The 20,518-nt window shown below is 43.3% G+C and overlaps 2 protein-coding genes across 4 annotated transcripts in view; one reads left to right on the top strand and one right to left on the bottom strand.

Moving 5' to 3' along the window:
• The first annotated feature begins 682 nt into the window (after nucleotides 1-682).
• On the top strand, nucleotides 683-8,005 carry zgc:194990 (uncharacterized protein LOC568410 homolog). Its single transcript, XM_049563211.1, has 10 exons — nucleotides 683-804; nucleotides 2,423-2,514; nucleotides 2,639-2,737; nucleotides 2,837-2,944; nucleotides 3,875-4,033; nucleotides 4,259-4,399; nucleotides 4,716-4,767; nucleotides 5,104-5,130; nucleotides 6,572-6,598; nucleotides 6,689-8,005. The coding sequence occupies exons 2-10, from the start codon at nucleotides 2,452-2,454 to the stop codon at nucleotides 7,246-7,248; spliced, it is 1,236 nt and encodes a 411-aa protein (XP_049419168.1). The 5' UTR covers nucleotides 683-804; nucleotides 2,423-2,451; the 3' UTR covers nucleotides 7,249-8,005.
• A 68-nt stretch (nucleotides 8,006-8,073) lies between these two features.
• Nucleotides 8,074-20,518, bottom strand: part of itgb4 (integrin, beta 4) — a 30,733-nt gene continuing 18,288 nt past the window's right edge. For 2 of the 3 annotated variants that reach the window (XM_049562770.1, XM_049562769.1), the window contains exons 25-42: nucleotides 19,867-20,046; nucleotides 19,544-19,692; nucleotides 19,043-19,250; nucleotides 18,622-18,939; nucleotides 18,307-18,479; nucleotides 18,016-18,196; nucleotides 17,534-17,671; nucleotides 17,263-17,445; nucleotides 17,039-17,167; nucleotides 13,232-13,399; nucleotides 13,001-13,147; nucleotides 12,456-12,590; nucleotides 12,112-12,261; nucleotides 11,547-11,735; nucleotides 11,274-11,429; nucleotides 10,989-11,153; nucleotides 9,578-9,697; nucleotides 8,074-9,487 (exon numbers count right to left, since the gene is read on the bottom strand). In XM_049562770.1, coding sequence (XP_049418727.1) covers nucleotides 9,357-9,487; nucleotides 9,578-9,697; nucleotides 10,989-11,153; nucleotides 11,274-11,429; nucleotides 11,547-11,735; nucleotides 12,112-12,261; nucleotides 12,456-12,590; nucleotides 13,001-13,147; nucleotides 13,232-13,399; nucleotides 17,039-17,167; nucleotides 17,263-17,445; nucleotides 17,534-17,671; nucleotides 18,016-18,196; nucleotides 18,307-18,479; nucleotides 18,622-18,939; nucleotides 19,043-19,250; nucleotides 19,544-19,692; nucleotides 19,867-20,046 — 3,020 coding nt within the window. In that variant the 3' untranslated portion in view covers nucleotides 8,074-9,356. The remainder of the gene's footprint in view (nucleotides 9,488-9,577; nucleotides 9,698-10,988; nucleotides 11,154-11,273; nucleotides 11,430-11,546; nucleotides 11,736-12,111; nucleotides 12,262-12,455; nucleotides 12,591-13,000; nucleotides 13,148-13,231; nucleotides 13,400-17,038; nucleotides 17,168-17,262; nucleotides 17,446-17,533; nucleotides 17,672-18,015; nucleotides 18,197-18,306; nucleotides 18,480-18,621; nucleotides 18,940-19,042; nucleotides 19,251-19,543; nucleotides 19,693-19,866; nucleotides 20,047-20,518) is intronic. The other variant, XM_049562771.1, reaches the window with a different exon arrangement.

The raw sequence follows: 20,518 nt of genomic DNA, 5'->3' as shown, positions 1-20,518 counted from the left end.
GTATATACTTTTTTTTTGTCTGTTGTGTATACATAAATTCACCACTGTGGTAATTTTGCTCCAACAAAAAAATACAGAATATCAAAGAATCTAAAGAGTGCAAATAAATAAACTTAACAGCAACTTACTAATATCAAACCAATGTTTTCAATTCTGTTTCCACGGTCTCCAGATGCTGCTCTAAATCTTGACAAGAGCTAAATAAATTCGTATTGTCTGCAAACAAAACACATTTGATCATTTTAGACATTTTGCAAATATCATAAATGTACAATAGAAAGAGTGAAAAGTGTGCCAACCAACCCCGGTCTCCCCTACAGATATTGACAGCCAATGCATTGCCCCTTGAAGAGATTCATTCAATTTACATGATCCACTTACTTCTTCTTGTAGCTAATTATTTATGGCTTAATATGTCCGAAACCGCACTGCCACAGCACGAGATAACGTAAGCATTTTAAAATGGCTAATGGTGCTTTAAATATTTAACTTGTAAAGTGTTTAATTTAGTCAAATAAACCAAAAGACACAAGAGACAGACAGTGAGATTACCTGGTAGAAGATACCCGTGTTCTCGTCAGTTTCAGTGCAGCTATGGCGACCTCTCGCGGTACTTCTCTCAAACTGCAGCACAGTGGAGGCGGAGGCAGATAAGAGCGCGCGCTCAGGACCTCTCGTGCTGCAGTTGAAGTGTGCTGCATCTCTGAAGGATCTCCGAGCACTAAATGAATCCGTGTTTGGCGAAAACATCACAGAGGAGCAGCGCAAAGTTATCTGCGGAAAGGAAAATTTTCCCGTAACAAGGTCAGACTTTAACTTTCTTTCAAAAAACCGTCAAAATTTGGCAGAGAAACGCGCCGCAGGGCGTAATTAAATAAAATAATTAGCCTGATAGTAATTGTTGGAGAGCAGCCTCATGCCCACGACGGCAGCTTATTTGTTCATCTTTATTTTGTAGCATAAACATTTGAAAATTATATATTTTTAGACAACCGAGACTAATCCCAAAAGTAGCCTATGTAAATATTTTTAACATTCATTTAGGTATCATAAAATAATATATGTGTTCCTATTATGTGCCCGTTGTTATGTATGTGTAGGCCTATATGTTACAGGCTAATATAGTGTGTTTGTTTTGATGCAGACTTGCAGGCAGAGGTTGGTCTGTCAGTCCTAATATAGAAAGTCACTACCTTGGTTTGCACAGCAATAGCCGCGGAGGTAATCCTGGATTTCCTCTAATCTTCAGCTCCTCTCCACCACACACAGCTCCTCTGCCTCCTACATGCTCTCCTCTCACTGCCAAAAATACACCCCCTATCTAACCAGGAGTGAGTATTGTCTCCACAGTCTGATGGATAGGTCGTGTCATGGAATATTTCCAACCTTGTTTACTCTGAAATGTAATTCAAACTGAGGTATAGTGTATCTGTTTAATTAGTTAACAGGCTGAGTGGCACAGCTCCATATGTTTGTTCCTTTCCAGCACGTGCCATAGCCTCAGTGCACTGTTTGTATTGACACAAAACTATCTCAGGCTTATTCAATTACGTGGAAAGGTTCACCACAGTGTGCCCTTATGTACTTAGTGATCATCATCATAGGGGACATATCTACAAAATGTAATAAAGCATTCATTTATGTATCATCTCTCCTCACAGATTAGTCTAATACCACTCACTGAAAGGTAAACTTTCAGCCCTGACTGTTAGTCCTTCAGTTGGATGTATTTTCTGTGCCAGAGTCTCCAAATTCTCAGTACCATACATTCTCTTAATTCCTTGGAAAAGCCAATAGCAGCATCTTTTGGCTCAGCTGCCACAATACATCACAGAAAGCACAGTAAATCCCCTCAGCGCATCAAACTGGCATACAGGGGTGGACTGCTGAATCAACAGCAAACTGGTCCAACACTCCCCCCGCACCCTCCGCAGTGTTTTAAAAGTGCTCTGCGCTGCTGTCTCAGATCTCCTTGGGAATAAATTTCCAATTTCAAGGCCATGATCAAGATGCATCGACCCACACACGCCAGGAAATCCTGTTACTGTGCAATATTTTCTGCCTGTTTCTACAATGTGCCTCTCACTTTGTGGTTTTGTGTGTGTTCTGAGTGGGTGGGCTGTCTCTTTTCACTCAGTGCGTGGGTCCTCTTTTCCCTCCTCTTCCTCGCCTAATGATAGCTCAGAGTGCCTAATAATGAGCTCTCTGTGGACTCGTAGTGCAGAGCTGTGATGAAAGTTCTGCAGTGCTTCTCTCTCTCTCCCTACACGCATATATACCTTTTGCCACCTCTCATAAATTACCGCTTTCTGCTCTCTCATCGATTTGTGTGGGCGACGCGAGCCCAGTCAGCTGCACTTCAGCTCCAGCTCCTGACAGAGTGTGTGCCAGTGTACTAAAGCTTTTTATTATTGTACCACAGGGCATCTGCCTCTCTCTCCGGCTGCCAGCATGATGAAGGACTGCCTGCAGTTCCTTATCGAGCCGGCCAAAAAGCTCAAGATCCGACTCAAGGTACGGTTATATGACTCTTTTCGGCACAATGTGTTGCAAGCCCAGAATTTGTACACCTTGCTCAATAATGTACTCCAAGTTGTATTTTTTCCTAACCTTTTTATCTTCTCTTTCTTTGCTCCAGGAGTCCCGTAAGAAAGTGAAACTTGAGAAAAAGGAGCCACTGGTAGAGAGTCAGTTATTTATCATGGAACTGGCCCGAGAGCTCAACAAAATTTGCCAGGTGAGCTCTTTTCCTCCTCTGTGCTCTCTGTCTGTCACAGACAAACATGCATTTACAGTACATCTCACCTGTATTGTGTACTGTAAATCTTCACCCCAGAGATCAAACATCCTAGGCCACATCTGGACCAGTGAGGACATCTGGCCGGCCAGTGTGTGTCGTGATTTCATTGTGGAATGGGCTGCTGTGTTGGAGAAGAGAGTACAGGTACGTAGGTGTGCAGTTGGTGCTGTTTATGTCAATAACTTGATCAGCTACATGCTTTCTGGATGTTTCACTGTTGCTGTAATGTAGGGCTGCAGTCCAAAACCCAAAGACAGTCAGTTTGATACAATACTAGACAGAAAAGCAGGAAATCTTCAAAATTGAGAGGCTAAAACGTTTTTTTTAATTGACGATTTTGCACAAAAATCATTTGATTATCAAAATAGTCGTTGATTATATTTGTGTCAAGCTACTTTAAAGGGGCAGTTCACCCCCAAATTGAAACTACATATTTTTCCTCTTCCCTGTAGTGCTATTTATCAGTCTAGATAGTTTTGTTGTGAGTTGCAGAATGTTGGGGTTATTGGCCTTGGCGATGTCTGCCTTCTCTCTAATATAATGGAACTACATGGCACTCAGCTTGTGGTGCTCAAAGCGCCAAAAAAACACATTTGGAAAAACTCAACAGCAACGTCTCTTTCCAGAAATCATGACCTGGTTAATCAAGATAATCCACAGACCTTGTTGTGAGCGGTTTCATGTAGGAACTATTTTCTTTCCACTGACCTTCAGGGAACGTGCATCTATAGCTGGCTCATTTAGCACCTCTGAGCTAGCTTACGATACAGCTCAGCCAAAGGGGACGCCATTAATGTTGTTATGTCACAAGAATGAGCCTGTGGTCCATGAGTAGATGCACGCTTCCTTCTGTGCAGCGATACGGTTGGTGTTGTTGGCACGCATTTACTCATGGATGAAAAGCTGGGGCGGTAGCAGTGTGGGATATAAATATTAATAGCGTCCTCTGTTGAGCTGTAACATTAGCTAGCTCGGTGTTGCTAAGAGAGCAAGCAGTGGATGCACACGTACTTCTGCATGGTGATACAGTTGGTAGGTGAGCCGTCCCTTCATTGTTTGTGGTTTCTTGTTCAGCCGAGGATCATCCTGTCTGAATACCAGTATGAGAAACCAGAGAAGAAAGACTGGAAGGGACACCTCCTGTGCATGCTGGAGGCAGGCGGGGAGTGCGACATGGGGGCCCACAAAAGAGTCATCATGGACTGGACGCGAGAGATTAAGAGCAGACCTCAGGTGACTATAGGATGGCGAGGATGTTGTGTGCCAGCTTGTTCTTCCGGTGCCTGTGTGGCTAGTTGGTGATTAAAGTCTGACCCAGTTCCCTCCTTGAATTTGATAAAGATGATTAAGCTAAGCCCTGTCCTTGACAGTCATCCCATCATACTCAGAGCATGCTGGAGCTATGATCACAAGTTAAAGTAAACACACTGATTGCGTTCATTGTTTCATTCTTCTCAGCCCACCGTCTGGCCAGGTGAGCCTGTGCTCATGATGCTAGATGACCTGGAGTTCCAGTGGAAGAGGGGGCGTCTCCCCAACCTGCTCCCAGCCATGGAGCTTGTCATGCTGGCCGTGATGAACGCCGACAGCCCTGTCAAGGTCTGGATGTCTGTCACAATATTTCCCTGATTAGATTGTGTTGAATATTTGTCTTGTTCCAGACCAAAGAAGACATTCATTACCTTGAATCTATAAATGATAGGATGAGCAAAGTGCTAATTAAATTGAATTAAAAAGTTGAGAGGATTGGAGGGGTGAAAAATTAGCAAAGTGTAAACAGTGTGAATCATTATGTATATGTGCTGCATGACATCCAATCAGGTTAATCTCTTAATCTCATTGTAAAACTCACCTTGGCCTGCATCATCTTTATGTTTAACTGTCTGTCTGTATGTGTGTGTGTGTGAATGTTCAGGAGGACGTGACAAAGCAATGGCTGGTGAGAAAGCAGAAGAGCCAGAAGACCGGTGAGAGAATTTGAAGTATCTCTTGTTAATTTAAGACAGCGTTAAAAGATAAAGAAGCAGACAATGAATCAATCAGCAGTCACAATGCTGAAGAGCCATCCATGATGTGTGGACTGCTCATGATAATAACATCATGTATGCATACAGTAGCACTTAATCAGCCTCTTCAGCAGGAGTGAACCTTGATGAGCCACTTTCATTAGCACTAATGAGGATCGATATGTGATCAAAGGATAGTGGAAGCAAGTAGGGAAAGGAGCATGAGGGAAGATTTGGGTGATGAATGAAAGACTTGATTGTCTCTTTGTAATCACGGTAATCTCTTTCTTCTTTCAGATGCTGTCCGTTACATTCCCCACAGTGGTGAGTAGAAACCTTCACAGCTGTTTGAAAGAATTACCCTGAAATGAAATCACCATGTTTGTGGTTGGGCTGCAACTAATGATTAGTTTCATTATTGGTTAATATGTTGACCAGGGCTGTGTGATTTGATCTAAATCTACTGTCATATTACAATATATTGAGTTTCACCTTGATAATGATAACATGCACTGACCAAAGCTGGTTGGTTGAACATCAATTGTTGCAGCTACTGACATTTTAAAGGAATACTTTGCCCCCCGAATGACCATTTATATATCAATTACTCACCCAGTGTTACGTTGAATTCATAAGGAAAGCTTTGTTTTTCTCGAACACTTCCATGGTGAACGACCAATTCAAAAACAGAGAAAATTCTTGATGAATTGAAAGCATAGGGGTCCACGTTTAACAACATCAAAACTACATCAAACTCTACTATAAACTCTCGCACAACTCATGCAGTTTAATCCAAGTCTCATTTATCCAGTCGTATGCTCAGTACAGCTTTCTGATGGGGAGCACAACTAAAAGTGAAAATGATGTGTGCTCTCTTTAAAGCCAGACTTCATTAACAAAAACAGAAATTTTACCTCGCTGAACGTATGAACTGCTGGTCTACCACTGCCTCCATCATTTGTATGTGTTATTGTGTGACTTTGGTGAATCCGAACTAACCCTTTAAAACACCATATTCACACAATAACACAAACAAACTAATTGATCAAGGCATTGGTAGACCCTCAGCTCCCATGTTCAGTGAGGTAAAATTACTGTTTTTGTCAATGGAGTCTGGCTTTGGAGTGAGCATAGACAAATTTCACTTTTAGTTCAGCTCCACGTCAGAAAGGGCTGTCTGTTTGGGAAGTACTGAGCATATGACTGGATAAATGAGACTTGGATGATACTGCACAAGCCGGTGTGAGTTTGTAAACAGATGTGATAAAGTTTTGATGTTGTTAATGCGGAAACTCATGACTTAGATTCATCAAGGATTTTCTCTGCTTTTGGATTCTTTGTTCACTTTGGAGGTGATTTCTTCTCAAATTAAACTTTTCAAATTTTCATTTGAGGGAGGAAATATTCCTTTAATCATATTTGATTATGAAAAATGACATTTGCAATTGTAGTAGATTTAGGTCAATAAGAAAAAAATGTAAGTCCATTATTAACTTTTGGTTTCTGTCAACTGAGAAAAATATCTGGGTATTTAGCTGCTAAATGCTCCTCTATGGTCACCAGCTAGCTCCTAGCTTTGCATGTCTGCTGTTTGGTGCTGAGTAGGTGGTGTAAACAGGGTTTATCAGCAGGTGGGTGATGATTCTCTGTGGCTCCATCACTATGAGTGACTCCCTACACATTACACACAGTCATTTGATCTACTGATAATATAAAACATGACGAGTACAGCAGCTTTAAAGAGTTTCTCTCCTTCTTTTTACAGTGTGGAACTGGATTTGCGATGCCGCAGGTATGAAAACCATTTACAATCAGATAATCTCTGTTCCTCATTTATAATCTGTCACCAGATTTGTAATCTTCCTGGTGTGTAACTCCACAGAGAACGTCACTTTGGACTCTGACACAGCCAACCCAGACCTCCTCATCTCCGGTGATGAAAAGCGTATGCGATGCGGCCTGGAGCGCCGGGCAGTCCCACGATGCCCAAGACGCTTCGACGGCTGGTGGTGTGCAGTGGGCCAGGAGGGCTACTCCTCTGGACGCCACTACTGGGAGGTGGAGGTGGGTGAGCGGGATTGGCGGTTGGGCGTGGCCAAGGCGTCTGCGGTGAGGCAGGGCTTCCGCCCGCTCACCACGGAAACAGGCTACCTGACCCTCCGTCTTGAGAGGGGCACAGATCTGAAAGCCCTGACAGTGCCCGTCACCCCGCTGTCACAGAGCCTGGTGCCCAGGAAGGTAGGGGTGTACCTGGACTATGAGCAGGGCCAGCTGTCTTTCTACGACGTGGAGAAGCGCTCCCACCTGTACACCTACACTGAGAAGTTCACAGAGGAACTGTACCCTGTGTTTGGGACTGTGGAGGTGGTCAAAGACCTGGTGATCAGGCCTGCAGACGTCAGACAGCCGTGCCTCTGCCCCGGGCCCTGCCTCTGGACCTGAACTGCTAAACACACAACAGTCACTCCTCAGTCCTGATCCTCAGCAGCCCACTGAGTCTGTGCTTTTGTTCTGGTTCGTTATTCAGTGAATTTGTGTGCTGGTTCTGGACTAAAAGTCTGACTCTTTCTGCGGGTTGCCTTGTGGGGTCACGCAGGGACATGAACCGCCATCATTCTGCATTACATTTTCTTTTACTCTGCCTTCACAGAGACATACAGTGTTTGACTGTTTGTATTGTAAGGATGAATATTTAAGGCTGTCAGGGCAAAACCTCAAAAACAGCCTTGTTTTTAGCTTTTTTTCACACCGTCTGGTAAGCTTTGAGAGGGTTCACAAGTCCTTGACCCACAATGAAAAATATGTTTTTTAATTTAAAGGAAAACACATCTAAGCTGTAATTGCAAGGTTTTCCTGCCATAATGGAGATACGGAAATGTATTTTTTGATTGCTTTTTTATGACTTAGAGATGAAACTTGCAAACTAACTTTACAAATGTTATAAATGCATGAAGACACTGAAGGGATGTGTGATCAGCTACTCTTAGCTCCAGTGCAGTGAAACAGTGCAGCTTGCTAATGTGCACAAGCAGATAATGACAGACTGATTTGGCGCATGTGAAGAGTTAATTCTCACTCTGTTTGCTTCTTCGTCTCCTGCAAACATTTGTCAGGCTTGTTTCCGCAGCTGTGTTTATGTTTATTGTGTGTAATATTAAGATGGCTTTTATTTCTCCCAAACATCAATAAATTATCTGCAAATGCTCCAACTTGTGTTCAGTGGTCACAGATACAGATGTAGAGAAACATTCATATACTACAAATGTGTTTATTTCAAATCTTTATTAAGTGCAATAGAATTGACATACAAAAAAAGAAACAATGCAAAAACGTAAGTTCAACTGCTTATAAGTGATACTGCTGATCAAATGCACATGAATACTTAACTGCAAGTGTTTTTGGTGAAATGTTCGTCCACTCATCAACATCATGTTTTCCTGACAAAAATATCCTCTCGTATTTGTGTCTTACAAAAGCAATTTCAAAAAAACATGGAGCCAAAATACAGTAGGACTTGCATCGCAGCAAATACAATCTTTCTGTCTTTACGTACCGATTTTCTAAAACACCGATATCTCATTGTCCAAATGTTAATCGACTCGAAATGGCCGACAATGGCCTTGCTGTATAAAGAAGCAAATTAAAAGTATCAACTTGAAGCAGTGTATAGCACTTTTGAGTATAAAACATCTTGTAGAAATGCAAAAAACATGTTACATCTAATAGGTTTTTGATCTTTTCGCTGTTGTAAAATCATGCATGTCAGTAGGAAATGTGCATATAAATGAGCAACACAAGCACCAACTTGTGTCTGCAGAAACACCTCTATATTTGGCATTAAATTTGATGTCAGTCTGCTTAAAAAAAAAATCTTAAAAAGTATTAAATATACTCGGGAAAAACGATCACACTTTAATATAATACAAATCTATGAACAAAAGACCCAAATACACCACTTTTATAATCTCGATCACTCAGGATAAAACATCCACATCTTGCAAACATGCATCGTAAAAAGACGGTGAAGTTGAAATTTGGTGGGTTTAACCTGAAACAGCTCGCACGTGGACAAAACATCTTGGAAAGGCAGTGGGAGGAGGACAGGAGACGAGGGAACAAGGTCACTTTGGATTACTGAGCCGCAGTCAGATTACTGGCCCGTGCTGGCCCTGATTTAAAGCCCCAGTGTGTGTTACCAGATCTGAGCCGACAGAGGGAGTGGAGCTAAACACTAAATCATCTGCTCAGTGGAAAAAACTGAAATTAAATACATCGGAAGCAACAATAAAAAATGACTGGAAATAATAAAATGAGGAAAGTGGCCACAGTTTGTAACAGACGTAAGAGAACGGCCATCTCTCTCCATCTATTCATTCCATGCAATCTTTTTTGGTCGCAGAATCTCACACACACACACACACACATATAAAAACATACACTGATCGTGTGTGAGCACTCTGAAGCCGACTCTTTTTAAAAGAGAATCTCAGATATGATTCCTCATCATGTTGGACCTTTGGCTGTTAATTTGGGCGTCGTTAAATAAGATCTTAAGATTCATAAAACATCTTCTTTGTGACGGTGGTTCCTCCCATGACGCTCCTCTGAACCACTTCCTTGGTGACTTGACGGGTCACCATGCCACTGGTCTCTGAGAGCTGTGTGGTCATCATCATCCCATCTGTTAGAGAGGAGCAGTCATTAATGTGTGAATGTGTATGTTACTGATGTTTGTAGGGGGACAGAACAGAAACTGAAGCATAATGTGTACCTGAGTAGTAGGGGTCGTTGAGCATGGTGTGGGAGACATTGGTCCGTGTGCTGACCTCTGTCGGCAACTGGAAAACTTCCCTCCTTGTCATTGCTTGGCTGCTGTACCCAGACATAGCACCTACAAGGAGCGAGGAAATCTTAAGTACATCGAAATGTTGACAGTATTTTAAGTCATATGATGGTCACAGCTTTTGCTGTTAAAATTCATGATCCCCAGAGGATGAATCTTAAAGGGTAAGTTTTTGTATTTTTCAACCTGAACCCCATTTTCCCACGTTTTTGTGTCTAAGTGACTAATGGGAACAACAACCTTTAAACTGGTCCAGTATTCAGAGTTGCTGAACAGTAAGATCCTTTTTGTCCAACCAGAAACAGCCCCAAAATCACTGTTGCCAAGCTCACCAGATTCCATTTAAATAAACAGTAATTTTAGCTTGAATAGAGTCAGCATGTTTTCACATCTAACTGGGTGAATTAAAAGTTTATTTCAACCAAACCAGAGTTAGTGATTGTTGGAACAGTGGAAAGATGAACTAAGATGTCTTTCGTGAGCTTTATTTTGTTTCTGTCAACTTTGAATGAAGTATGTTTTACAATGATGAAATTACTGTTTATTTAAATGGAGTCTGGTGGGTTTATTGATAGACATTTTGGGATCTTACTCTTTAACAAAAAGGTCTATCTCTGTAGGGATCCATTCCATCATGTTATCAGACACTAATAATCTGAGCCTGTCAGTGGTAAAAACAAGCACTTTAGGTGGACGTACATTATTGGTGCACAAATGCCTCAGAGTGGTTACATTGGAGTCTGTATTGTGGCTGCCGACTACAGTACACTCACTCAGTACTGGACCAGTTTCAAAAATTGTCGTTCCCATTAATCACTTTGACACAAAAGCATGGGAAAAAAGGTCCAGGTTGCAAAATACTGAACATACCCTTTAAGGTTTTTGATGTCGCTTAATTGTGAAGTACCATCTTCAGGTCAACTTGGCAGGTTTTTATTACAAGATATTAAAATCTAAAGTCCTGATTTCCATGAACCTCACTGCAAATATTCATGGTCTGGAAGACATGAACCAAAAGGTTTTCTCTGTTGCCAACATCAGGCCAACATTTCGAGTTGCCTTGAAATTTTAAGAGAATGAACACTTCATTTTTAACACTGCAAGCTTTGCTCTAGCGTCCCCCTGGCCTGGTCATGCTCCTATGGGATAAACAGTTTTATTTAGGACCCTATGATCTTTCCTCTAGTGTCATGATTAGGACACAGCAATTTTTTGAAGAAAAAAAAAAAAAAAAAAAAAAAAGTATATCAGCATGTTTTTTGTTCATCCCCACTGTATCCCCACTATTGGGAGTTTTTATTTTCATTCATATTCGCCTTGTCAGTAGGATTTATCTTACCTCCATCCTGAGACTCGATGGTGATGATGCCCTCCCTCTCAGGACCGAAGCCCTGTGTGGTTTGAGCCTGAACTTTAAACTTGTAGGGAACATTCTCAGTCAGGTTTGGGACGGTCAGACTGGTCTCGGCACTGTCCCCGTTCACCTGGAAGGAACGTACGTCTCCTGGAGGAAAGAGGAAACAGATGTAAGAAAACAACATACATTCACAACAAAGACTCATGGGAACCTAGGATTTAAAAAAAAAAAAAAAAAAAAAAAAAGCATTTTTCCTGAAAGCCTCACCTCCACCATGCAGCTGTTCGCAGGTGACCACGTAGCCCAGGATGTCTCCGTTGGGTTTACGAGGTTTCTCCCAGCTGAGCTGCAGGGAATCAGGGCTCAGAGCGGTGAAGACCAGGGGGCCTGGGGCACTGGGAGTGCTCAGAGTAAAGGGTGAGCCTACAGAGAAAGGCGAGACAGCCAACAGAATAAAAAGAGAGACATTTTACTTCTGATAACTTGTGTCTGTGGGTTAATCCCAACAAGCTGTGACACAAATCTCTACAAAATCAGCACCTGGCATGGGGCTGAGGGGACTCTTGGGGTCGACAGCGGACTCGATGGTGATGACTCCCTCTCTCTCTGGGCCCCAGCCCTCCTGGCTCTGAGCCTTCACCTTGAATAGGTAGGAGTGGTTAGGCAGCAGGTCCTGGATGATTACAGAGTTCTCTGCAGGGTTTGTCACATTAATGCGCTTCATCTCACCTACAGGAGAGGACACAGGTTGTTCAGCAACCGCATTAAGTTAAAAAGATTAAAGGAATACTTAACCCCCCAAATGACCTCTTCACCCCATGCTATGTTTAATTTGTGAAACAACAAAACTGTAATTTAAATTAAATGGTCTTTTAGGGGGTGAAGTGTTCCTTTAAAATGAAGCTATTACACCAAAATCAAGAATTAACTTATATCAGTTAACGTGTAGTGTGCAGAGAACATGTATATGTATCATGTTCTTTTCTTAATTTGTGTCTGACTGATTTCTGGCCTGTAATACCAAGACATATATACATTGTATCCAAATGTAAGTTCTTTATTACAGAAAAGATGAAAACAAAAGGTCCTTGCAGGGTTCATTTACCTCCATTGAGCAGCTGGTAGAGCACAGAGTAGCCCAGGATGTCTTTCTCACAGTGAGGCTCCTGCCAGCTGACTTTGAGGGCGGTGGGACCAAGAGCAGAGAACACAAGTCTGCTGGGAGTGTCTGGTACACCTGGAGAAAGTCGAGCATCTGATGGGTGGTGGGGTAAAAGAACAGAAAATCAATTAAAAACATGTGGCACGGTCTGAAAAATCCACCAAAAACACATTAAACAGAAGGTGAGATCACAGAAGCGGGGACAAAGATGACTGAGGAGGGGGGCATTATGCGTCACACCCAGCAAACACATCCAGTGCCTTCATGCTTGCACACCACAGACTTACCCTGGAGAACCCTGTCCAGATTATATAGGGCTTCATTGACGTCTGAAGACTGGGTCCTGGCCCTTGGACCCTGTGACAGGCTGTAGCTGAACTGGCTCTGAGAGCTGCTCTGCATCCCAGTGTAACCGAAACCACCTGAAGGCGCATTGAGCAGGGGGGGCAAAGGAGGAGGAGGAAGGAGTAAAAAGAAACGATGGAAGTAGCCCAGTAGGAGGGGGAGGTGGACAGGTAGGGAGTGAAGTAAAAAAGAGGTCAAATAAAACAAACAGAGCAAAGTTGAGACAAGGGGAGGGAGGGAAAAACAGCGATAGTCAGCATAGCTCCTGCAAAGTCTGTGTGGATAAGCCTGCTGTGCAGCCAACAGCCCCAACCCTGCTAACAGATGTCCAAGCCATCGGCCGCATGCACTTTCACAGTTTACCTGCCGAGGCATCTCAAATATTGCACTCCAAAGTAACATCTTTCTTTATCCAGAAAGACAAAGCTAATTCCTTTTAGATTAACTTTAGAATAAATTCAAACCCATGCTGAGATGTAAAGCTTACCTAGATCTGGGAACTTGCCCGACACGTCTCCCATGACGATGGAGTCCCGGATGTTTTCATCTGTGTAACCCCTGTTCTCTGAGCGCTTCCTCATGATGACCTCTGATGTGTGTACTCCTCCCATCATGTCAGGTCTACGAACACCTCCTACAAGAAGAGAGAGAGATCAAAGTTACAGACAAATAATAGCTTGTCTAAATTTTTAGATGTAATTACTGCCGTCCATCTAACCTGGTCCGGACAGGTAGGTGGTGGTTGTTTCTGTGGTATAGGAGCCGCCTCCCGTTCTGTAGTTTGAGCTCAGAGTGGACATAGGAGATGACGATGCGGACAAGTTGCGTGTCGCTGATCCTCCTGGGAAAAGGAAGTTCTGGTCCCACTTCCCATTCATCATGTAATCTGTGAAACACCAAAAAAGGACCCAGAACTGTCAGCAGACAGAATATAGGAAATATGCAGTCAGCACTCAAGCATTCGGACTTTGATTGGAACAACAAAGTACCATTGATGTCAAGCACCCAAAACCAGGCCCGGCCAATTTACAGAGGAAGCCCCAGCAGTTTCAGACCATGGATGTATAAAGAGAACTGGATACAGTGTTGGAGGTGGGGCCCCATTCATTTCTATGGAAGTTGCTCAGTGGTGCATACGAAAAATCTGCTCTCAGGTTATACAGTTACCCAGATTTTCCACATCATTGGGCCCATCGAGCAAGTGTAACAGAGACTTCCAGTTCAGCCCTCCACTAACTTGAATGTGGATGAAATGATTTAATCGTGCAGTTCTTCTAGATAGTGAAACAAGCCATTTCCGGGTCATTGCAATATTCACACTGTCCCTTTCATAGTGCAAGTCTAGGGGAAAAAGTCTTCTTGGGCCCCATGGCATCATGTGACGCACCCAGGAGTTATAATTCCACTGGCCACTGTGTCAAATTGACTTCAAAGCCCAGTGCTGTTCTTGGGGGCTTGTCTCGGACATATCACCCCAGTTCTACTTGTGCCACTTACAGGTTACATGAATAACAGCAACAGTTTAGACTGGCAGATGTGCATCATCTACCGACAAGGAGCGTAATGGCTTCTGGATTTCCATCAGTCGTGCCATCCGCAGCAAGTGCAAACCTTTTCTTTTTGTAGCTGCTGAACTGATCAACTCTGTTCTTTTAGTAGAACTGTGACTATTTAGCCACATCATTAAAACTTAACACTCACTTCTTCTAGTGCGTCACAGATGTTTAGAAAGGAAAAGTAATTTAAATTAATGACTAAGAATGTATAAACACATTCGAGCAAGTATTCCTGTCCATCATATGAATGTGGTAGTGAACAAAAAGTGCCTGATTAGCTCTGAACACAGAGCTCAGGCTGATGGGAATGTCATTAGTTCTAAGGCTTTATCACATTTACTGGAAATTCATGCAGTATTTGTAAAGACATTTTACCACAGTCATTTGGATTAATAGTCTACAAACTCTGAAGTGTTGTGCCAATCAATCTGGTAGATGTTGACACATTTCACTGTTTGACCTGGTAGTGGTGCTAGATGAAAAGTTAGGGAGGTGATTTTCCTCTGGGTGCCATCAATATCTGAATTTTCAAAGACGATTTTTTTGGCACTCTGCCTTTATTAGACAGGTAAGATCCAGAGTGAAGGGGAAGAGAGAGGGGGGACGACATGCAGCAAAGGGCAGCAGGTTGGAATCAAGTCCGCAGCCATTGTGGCAAGGACAAGGCCTTTGTACATGGGGCGTCTGCTCTGCTAGATAAACTAGAAGGCACCCCATCTGCTCTGAATTTAATGACAATCCATCTATTAGCTGTTGAGACATTAAACATGTTAACATCATGATGGCACTATAGGAAAAGTTAGTAGATCACCAGAGTCATTAGGATTCATCCCCTGGAGACCATGAGCTCTAAAATATTTTATTTTTGGTGCAACTGCTATTTATTATTTGGTATAACTATATATTTTCCAGTATATTTAGGTTACTGAAATAATCAGCTAATAGTTAAGAACCTGTTAATGTGCATGTTTATTCGCACATTACAATTTCCAATAATATGTGTCTGATAAAAACAATGCTGTCTATCCCTGCTGTGGCCATCTGGGGGGTACGGGTGCGCATTCAGTGCACATAGGCATGCTCACATTCATGTATGCATGTGCCTGCCAACCCTGAAAAACAGGGCTTCTCTGAAAGCCACAGTGCATTTTGAACACTGGTTTTTCAGCCAGCACAAAAGTGGTTTACCAACTGACAGACAGTGGCAGTCGTTCCTTGATCCATGCACCCAGTATTGCTAGAAATACGCTTGTTGACACTCAATTCCTTGTTTGCCTGTGGGTGGCGACTTCGACATGTCTTCATCTACAGATCTTAATAATTGCTGCTATTGCTTTGCCACGTGGAAAACTGGTCCAAGACTGGCTGAACCAGTCTGAAGCCTTCTAAATGTGTATAAAAATGTTTTTACAAACCCGTTTCATAGGGTGCTTTGCATCTAAAAGGGCACATCAGAAGATAAAATCAAATATAGCTGCAAGGAAAAACAATTAACAGCTGCAAGGAAAGGTGTCATTGTGGAAACTGTCCTGCAGAGATGAGACTGTACTTAATTAAGAAGCCATTACTTCCATACAGCCACACAGTAACTAAGCCTTTACACACAGCCGACAAGCTGCCTCCAGATCACTACCTCCCCTGTGGGATGGAGAGAGGACAGACAGAGACAGGCACCTGGAAAAGCCTGCCCCCGATCATCAACTGGAGGCGGAGCAGTTGATGCCAGTGCTCCTCTCTGGGCAGGTGGCGGGAGGATAGATGGGACAGGTGCCAACTAGGCGCAAGGGGACAAGGACTAAAGCCCGAAACTGAATGATTAGACAAATGTTGATATTTCTGGCAGGATCAAATCACGGAGGCAGAGAGAAACGATGGTTGCCTTGCCGGGCACCTGACTGGCCGTGCATGATAGCTGGCATGCTGGCTGCCTGTCTATTTATCTGTGGCTCTGATGGATTGGTCTTCACCTGGCAGGAGTGTTTGGGCGTAGCTGGGGTGGGGGACATCATCTGAGCTCGTCTCTGTGTCTGTGCTGAGCCGACTGGGAATGACGTCCACTCGCTTTTTCCATGACACCTTACGGAGATCCAGGTTGGACCCCACCAACTTGACATATTGCCAGCCTTGTATTTAGGGTCATAGGGGAGAAGCAAGAGGGCGAAGGATAGATTTGTAGCGAAGAAGTATCAATGGTTGGTTTTACGATACATTACTGTACAAAAAAGCTATCAAACACATATATGGGATTACATTATACAGTATATTTAGATTGGTTTATGTCACAGAAGTCAATTCGGAGGCAAGGAGCAACATCAGCATTCACTTTCAGAGAAAACTGACTAAGAGCAAAAATATGGCTGCAGAAAGCAGAAGAGTGACAGCAGATTTATTTCGAGAGAAGGCCTTGTGGTTTGCGATCGTAAAGCACTACTATTGCAGATATCTGGGGATGTATTGGAAGCACATTTTGTTGCTGCCTGGCTGGGGCGTTGCCTGCAGGAAAAATGAGATTGATGCCATCCCTGAGCTTTACAACTCTTCCAGCTCCCTCTTAATGTAACTCTTGTAAAATGAGGAAGAATTTTAATGTCATAAAGAAAGACCAGAAAAGGAAAAAGAGCCAGAAAGGAGGAGTCTCATAAGTTGGGTGATTTCCTTAAGCACAGGTATGACTGACATTTTGCAGCGTTGTTCATTCCCTGGACTTCTGACAGGACAAGGATGGCAAATATTGCATGAACACTCAGGCTAAACACTTGGCTACAGGAACAAAGCAAGATGCCTGGGAGCACTGAGAATGTGGACTGAAATAATTGGATCCATACAACAGTGATAGCTCACGCTCTTAAAGTCTGGGAGTCACATCCATCTTTCGGGAGCCAAAAATACATCACAATAGAGCACTAGCACAATGTGTTTACACTGTCAGCTGTTATCAGAAGCTTTTGGTTTTGGCTCTGAGTACCCACCATCACCAGAGACGCTGGGTGTCTTGGAGCCTGCAGGGGACTTCAGCACCTCATTGCTGTACATCAGGTAGCTGTCATACTCATCTCCGGCCTCTGCATCCACAATAGGGATATCTGGAATGATGGGAACTAGGGACAGATGGAAAGAGAGGGAAATAAATCCCCTTTCAGGGAAATACAGATTGACTTCAAGTGTTCTAGAGGTAGGTTTGTCCCTGACTTACTGGACAGAGGTCTGGCAGGCTGTGATGCCAGATTGATGGTAGCATCTCTGAATGGGCCCCAGCCTACGCTATTCATGGCACGGACCTTGTACTGGTAGGTCTGGGCGTCCTGGAGATTCTCAATCAGCAGCATTCGCTTCTTGGGGTTGTCAATCTTTACTTTCTTAGCGGCGCCCACTGGCTCTGTGAGAAGAGTTAGGAAATGATGAAAATGACATGATGCAAATATTTGTAAAGTATTTTCATTATTAGGCTGGACTCAGTCTCTTACTCATATCATCATCAATGGGTGTGTAGATGACCTCATAAGCGGTAATGTTGCCATTGGTCTCTGCAGGCTCCGCCCAGCTGAGCTGAGTGACAGTTGGACTGATGACGTTGAAGGCCAGACGTCCAGGTTCACCAGGGACTGGAGAAAAACCGAGCAGAAGTAGTGTGTAAGTTAAAACTTAGCCTAGTTACAACAAAAGTGTTTACAAATAGGAGATTTATACATCACTAAGTTTAAACAGGTTGCACCACACAATCTAATTCTTATGTAGAGATGAGTCGTTAAACCAGTAGTGATCTGGTAAGGTGGAGGGGGTTGGATATTTCCTAGCAACTGATTTAGACATTGTAAATGTCTTTCCTACTGCAGCTAAGATGCTCTTTAAGTGTGAATGGTGCAACCCGGTTTAAACCAGTTATATCTACTGATATCTCCTGCAGAGCATTTCATGAACAGCAGTTAACTGAGGTCTCAGTAATTACCATCCTCCAGTGTTTGACAGCTAACAATGTCTGTCTCGCGGCCATCTCCCATTGCATTGTAGCCACACACTCGCATCTCATAGTCACAATAGGGATACAGATTGGTCAATTCGGCTTGAGGAGTCTTCACATCTAAGACCTGGGCATCTTTCTCTGGGTCACCATAGATCCAATACTTTACCTTAAACAAACAAGGAAACAAAAGATACAGCATTTGAGTAACACGGTGCCTTTTGTAAACAAAGGTTATTCACTCAAGTTGAAGCTTCTCAACATGTAGATTTGATGTACCTTGTACCCCAAGGGGTTACCAGACACTGGGTCCCAGTTGAGGCGGATGTTTCTGGGTCCAGTTGCTTTGGCCTTAAGGTTTGTTGGGGAGAGAAGGTAACCACCAGGGCTGGTGGCTTTCGGGCTTACAAAACCCTTCTGCTGCAACTGGGCCGTCTCTGGAGATCTGGCAACTGCAGGAAGTGGAGGAAGTAAGAGGATAAAAACAACCATTTATCAGATACAATACCTCTGGAGAAAACATCACAACTTCAAAAACTCTACATATGCTATTATATGCTATCTTTAATTCCATGTTTCTGCACTGTGCCTTACCTCCATCAGTGACATTGACAAGGGTGGTCTTCCTCTCTCCGATAGAAGTGTTGCTACTTGGGTCAAACAGCTCTAAGTGGAAGGTCTCTGGCTGAACTGGGCCAGGGTGGGCCTTTGGGTCGATTGTTATGTTCTTCTCTGTCTCTCCTGGACTGAACTTTAGAGGGCCAGACAACTCAAAGCGCTGGGCCTTCTTGGTGCGCCATTTCACTGTTGCAGGGCTGTCCTGGTTGCGAGTGCGGACCACAGGGATGGTGTAGGTTGGGTCAGATGTGGTGAAGTTCTGAGTGCCCTTTTTGAACATAATCACACTGGGCTCTGGATGAAATAAGATAATGGGAAGAACAAACATTAGTGATCAGTGATTTGGGTGGGAGCAAGGGTAAGACACACTGATGCAAAGCCTCTTGCATCATTTTACCTGGTTGGTCTGCAATGGTGACAACAGTTCTCGGGTAGCGTCCCAGCTTGGCACCCTGCCGTGGGTTACTGAGATCCATGACAAACTGCTTGACCTGTTTGTCTTCTAGGAGGCCATCTTTCTCAGACAGCTCTAGCAGACGAACAGGCACTATTTTCTGGGTCTCACCAGGACCATAGGTCAAGTCTCCTTCCGTAGCCACATAGTCCTAAAATACAGAAGAAGAACAGACTAGGAATACAGCCTACTGCAGATGTATATCCTATGAACTTTAACAAAGTGGCTACAACCTCTGAAAGCCTGTCACTTCACAAATGCCAAAGCCATTTTAGTCAGGGTGGAAGTAACAGGCCAACATGTTTTAAAGCTCAAGTCTTGGACTTCATTCTTAAACAAGTGAGAACATAATCCACATCAACTATACGTAACAACCCCCAAATGTTTTTGTAGGTATAAGGGTACCAGGCTAAATGTGGGGCAGTGCATAAGCCATCAGCTCACCTTCTTATCCTTGGCAGTTTGGTCCCGTGTGCGGTACGTGACCTGTGTGCGTCCATCGTCTATGATCTCTCTGCTAATTGGGATGTTAGCCACTCCATCTTGCCTACTGTAGGTGTAGGCTGGCTGGAGGAAGGTGAAGATACTGGAGGCTGGGGAAGAGGAAGGAAAATCCATTCCAGCTCTCCATTAGTTAAGATTATACACTTTCTCAGGTCATGGGATCTCCAATCAGCTATCTTCTAGTTTTCTTTGTGTGAATAGGTTTACATACAAAGCTCACATTGGATTTTCAGGTGTAAATCTATAGTCTTAAGGTTTCTTACCATGCTCTTTGATGATGGTGATGTTGACCAAACGTTTTCCAATCTCAGCAATGCCCAGTGGCACATCTATGGCCTCCACCTGTAGCTGCTTCTTGTCATCATCTTCATCCTTGACAAAGAGAGGCACGTGAACGTCTACTGACTCTACGCCCTCTTGGAACTCTATGGCTCCCGTGGCCTCTGCAGAGGAGGAAAAGATAAGACAACAAGATTTATAGCAAGATTGATAATCAGCCCAGGCGGCAGAAGAAAATGTTGATACTGTATGTTTCTGCAAACAGATATGTAACATTTGTACATTTCATACATATCATATCAACATTTCTACAGTGACATAGTTCTGATTACATGTATATGAGCTGGCTTTGTCACTGGGAGGGGAAAGGGACTGCGGATAGTGTAATGGCAAATAGTATGAAACCCAGGCAAGACGGCTACCAAGCTGCAGACCACTGCAGGTCAATGTTTGAGACCAACTTTGAAACGGGGTCAATTCTAGCTGCGACTGTGGCACCAAAACTGGGTGTTTTTCAGCAAGACACTGCAGCATTTCCAGCGGTTGTCGTGACAAAAGCAGGTACTTTACGCCAAAACATTATTTTTCAGTTTCACATTTAAGTGTGTTTTGTGCCTAAAACTAACCACACATTAA

Source organism: Epinephelus fuscoguttatus, linkage group LG20 (assembly GCF_011397635.1).
Source record: "Epinephelus fuscoguttatus linkage group LG20, E.fuscoguttatus.final_Chr_v1".
Classification (NCBI taxonomy): Eukaryota; Metazoa; Chordata; class Actinopteri; order Perciformes; family Serranidae; genus Epinephelus; species Epinephelus fuscoguttatus.
The sequence above is the reverse complement of the archived record's forward strand: the minus strand, read 5'-3'. Positions and strand labels throughout refer to the sequence as shown.